At 46.2% G+C, this 3,776-nt stretch overlaps 1 protein-coding gene across 1 annotated transcript; it reads right to left on the bottom strand.

The window, feature by feature from the left end:
* Positions 1-32: 32 nt before the first annotated feature.
* c15h3orf80 (chromosome 15 C3orf80 homolog) lies at positions 33-1,241 on the bottom strand. Its single transcript, XM_084313262.1, has one exon. It carries the CDS (start codon positions 1,010-1,012, stop codon positions 278-280), a length of 735 nt encoding a protein of 244 aa, XP_084169388.1. The 5' UTR covers positions 1,013-1,241; the 3' UTR covers positions 33-277.
* Positions 1,242-3,776: the final 2,535 nt, after the last annotated feature.

Genomic DNA, 3,776 nt, shown 5'->3' with positions numbered 1-3,776 from the left:
TGCATACAATAAGGCAAATCCTCCTCCTAATCTTATAAAACACGCACATTTTTTGTTCCTTAGTCCCTTCCTTTATTCTAAACATTCAGAGTTATAATTGCACTTGAGTTTTATATAGCCTGCAAGATAAGCACCTTGCTGTTATTTTAATAATAATAATAATAATAATAATAATAATAATAATAATAATAATAATAATAATAATAATAATAATAATAATAATAATAATAATGTCATATTGTCACTGTAGCTTTTCCAAATAGTACAATAGTTCCCGTCAGACGGAGTTCCGAGAGACCCGCTGGCCGTGCCCCGAGACTTCCGAGGGGTCCCGCCTCTGCTGCCCCGTGCAGGGTCCCGGTGGTGCCGGTGCCGCCGCTCTCCCCCTGCCGCCGGGACCGGGGGCACCGGTCCTCTCCTCCTCCTCCTCCTCCTCCTCCTCGCACAGCAAGTGATCATCCGACCGGTCCCGGTGCAGCGTCTCCCGCATGCTCTCCTCGTACGTGGGCAAGTATTTCACCTCGTCGTAGGCGGGCAGGTTGCAGGGAGGAGGCGAGGTGAAGTCCCCCCCGGCGAGGCTGTACTCCGGGTACCGGTCCAGCAGCAGCGAGTCCTGGGACGCGGTGGTCGGCTCCTCCGGGGGCCGGTCCATGTGGTGCTGGTGCCGGCGCGGCCGCGGGCAGATGATCCGCTGGATGAAGTAGCCCATGGCGAAGAGCAGCAGCAGGATGAGGATGCCCGACAGCTTGCGCGTCACCCAGCCCACGTTGTCGAAGAAGATGTGGATGGGGAGCTTGCAGCAGCGCACCGACGCGGAGCCACCGGCGGCGCTCCCGCTCCCGCTCCCGTTGCCGGTGCCGGTGCCGGTGGGCGGACAGCACTGCTGGCCCTCGGCGCACTGGAGCTCCCCGCAGCTCCGGGCGGCTTGACACGCGGAGATGAGACACGCCGACAGAAAGGTACCGGTGGTGGGGAGGAGGATGCCGGCTTCGCCCCCGAGACCGGGCATCATTTTGGGGGGGGGGGGGGTTATATTATATATTATTATATCTTGGACCGTCCGGTGGATGGATGGGGGGGACCGTGCGCGTGCGTGCGTGCGTCCTCTGTGCGTGTGTGGTCCTGCACTGTTGAATCATGAAGCCCCGTGCAGGTGTTACAGGTCTGCCTTTCCAGCTGTGCACTCTCTCCTCTCCGCTCTCTCTCTCCTCCGAGCCGCTGCTGCAGAACAGCTCCGTCAAGGGCAGCAGCACCTGGTGACGTGTTCACTTCCGGTATGGCGATTTCGCCTTCAGAATAAAGGCGCGGGCAACAAGTGACCCATCAAAACACACTTTACATTTCATGTTTGAATGAGAAAAGAGACCAGTAGAACAAATACACAATGGGACATGGGACTTTCCTAACTACACTAATAAGTTGGCCATTTTCAAAGCTCTGTGAAACATTTTATTGAGTAGTAGTGTATCAAACTGAGTAGATACATGGAATTTTGTATTTCATGTCAAACTTCTGTTTATGGCATATCTTCGGTGAATTAACCACTGGTGGCGTTTAAAGAAATACTACAGTACTTTGTAAACTACTGAGTCGGTTGCAGTAGTCAACCAGCACCTGCTAATAGATCCAACCCTTTAGCTCAGCTGGTTAGCGCACCTATGGTCTCAGGTTCAAATCCACTCGGTTACACTCCGATCACCCAGAAGGCCATTATATGGGCCAATTTCAAAGCTTTGTAAAAAACAAAAAAACAAAAAACATTAATTGGGGTGTTGTCACTCAAACTGAGTAGATATATGTAGATTCATTATATTGCTGAAGGTGTATAAAGTAATACGACTCTTATAGCCTAGTGTAGGGCTTGTTCCTATCAGAAGGTCATTACACAGGCCAATTTAAAAGCTCTAAAACATTTCTTAAACCTGGATTAAACCTCAGGTCTTGGTGTTATCATCAGTCTCAGATCTAAGCTGTAAGTCCTGCATCAACAAGGTGAAAAACACCATTCCTCCACCCTGGAAACATAGCTAAAGTATGACCATTTATAAATAAAAAAAAAGGACGCTGAAAAACTGATCCATGCCTTTATATCAAGCCGGCTTGACTACTGTAATGCGCTCTCTACTGGCCTCCTGAAAAAAAAACACAGAGAGACAGCTCATTAAAAACTCTGCAACTATAGGCTATTAAGAGGAGAGACATTAGGAGGACATTAGTCCAGTGTTAGCTACTCTGCACTGGCTTCTGGTAACATTTAGAATTGATTTTAAGGTCCTCCTCCTTATATATAAAACCCTAGATGGAACAAGACCAAGCTACATTGCCAATTATCTTGTCAACTATGTGCCCCCAAGAACATTAAGTTCATCTACTACTGGTTTATTGGAGGTTCCCGGCAGCAGCCAAAAGAAAATCCGGTATGCAACCTTTGCTAATTAATTACACACCAAAGCGATGGAACACTTTACATATGGACATTATAGGGAGGCTAGCTCACTGCATATTTTCAAAGGTAAGCTAAAAAACACGTCTTCACGACAGCCTTTTAATGCATTCTGACACTTAACACTCATTACATCCACGCTGGGATTATTGTATTATAACTGAGAGCTGTTTTATTGTTGTTTATGCCACTTTTTTTTAATGCATCCTGCCACTTTGCACTCACTACATCCACACTGTGATTACTGAGCTATTTTATTGTTGTATCAAACAGGGAAGAAAGACTGTCAAGTTTTAAACTGTGTGGGTATCAAACAGGGAAGAAAGACTGTCAGGTTTTAAACTGTGTGGGTATCAAACAGGGAAGAAAGACTGTCAGGTTTTAAACTGTGTGGGTATCAAACAGGGAAGAAAGGCTGTCAGGTTTTAAACTGTGTGGGTATCAAACCGGAGGAAAGACTGTCAGGTTTTAAACTGTGTGGGTATCAAACAGGGAAGAAAGGCTGTCAGGTTTTAAACTGTGTGGGTATCAAACAGGGAAGAAAGGCTGTCAGGTTTTAAACTGTGTGGGTATCAAACCGGAGGAAAGACTGTCAGGTTTTAAACTGTGTGGGTATCAAACAGGAGGAAAGACTGTCAAGGTTTTAAACTCTGTGGGTATCAAACAGGAGGAAAGGCTGTCAGGTTTTAAACTGTGTGGGTATCAAACAGGAGGAAAGGCTGTCAGGTTTTAAACTGTGTGGGTATCAAACAGGAGGAAAGACTGTCAGGTTTTAAACTGTGTGGGTATCAAACAGGAGGAAAGACTGTCAGGTTTTAAACTGTGTGGGTATCAAACAGGAGGACAGACTGTCAGGTTTTAAACTGTGTGGGTATCAAACAGGAGGAAAGACTGTCAGGTTTTAAACTGTGTGGGTATCAAACAGGAGGACAGGCTGTCAGGTTTTAAACTGTGTGGGTATCAAACAGGAGGAAAGACTGTCAGGTTTTAAACTCTGTGGGTATCAAACAGGAGGAAAGACTGTCAGGTTTTAAACTGTGTGGGTATCAAACAGGAGGAAAGACTGTCAGGTTTTAAACTGTGTGGGTATCAAACAGGAGGAAAGACTGTCAAGGTTTTAAACTGTGTGGGTATCAAACAGGAGGAAAGACTGTCAAGGTTTTAAACTGTGTGGGTATCAAACAGGACTAAAGACTGTCAGGTTTTAAACTGTGTGGGTATCAAATAGGAGGAAAGACTGTCAGGTTTTAAACTGGGTGGGTATCAAACAGGAGGAAAGACTGTCAGGTTTTAAACTGTGTGGGTATCAAACAGGTGGAAAGGCTGTCAGGTT

The sequence above is a fragment of the Notolepis coatsorum genome (assembly GCF_963971535.1).
Source record: "Notolepis coatsorum genome assembly, chromosome: 1".
NCBI lineage: Eukaryota > Metazoa > Chordata > Actinopteri > Aulopiformes > Paralepididae > Notolepis > Notolepis coatsorum.
The sequence above is the reverse complement of the archived record's forward strand: the minus strand, read 5'-3'. Positions and strand labels throughout refer to the sequence as shown.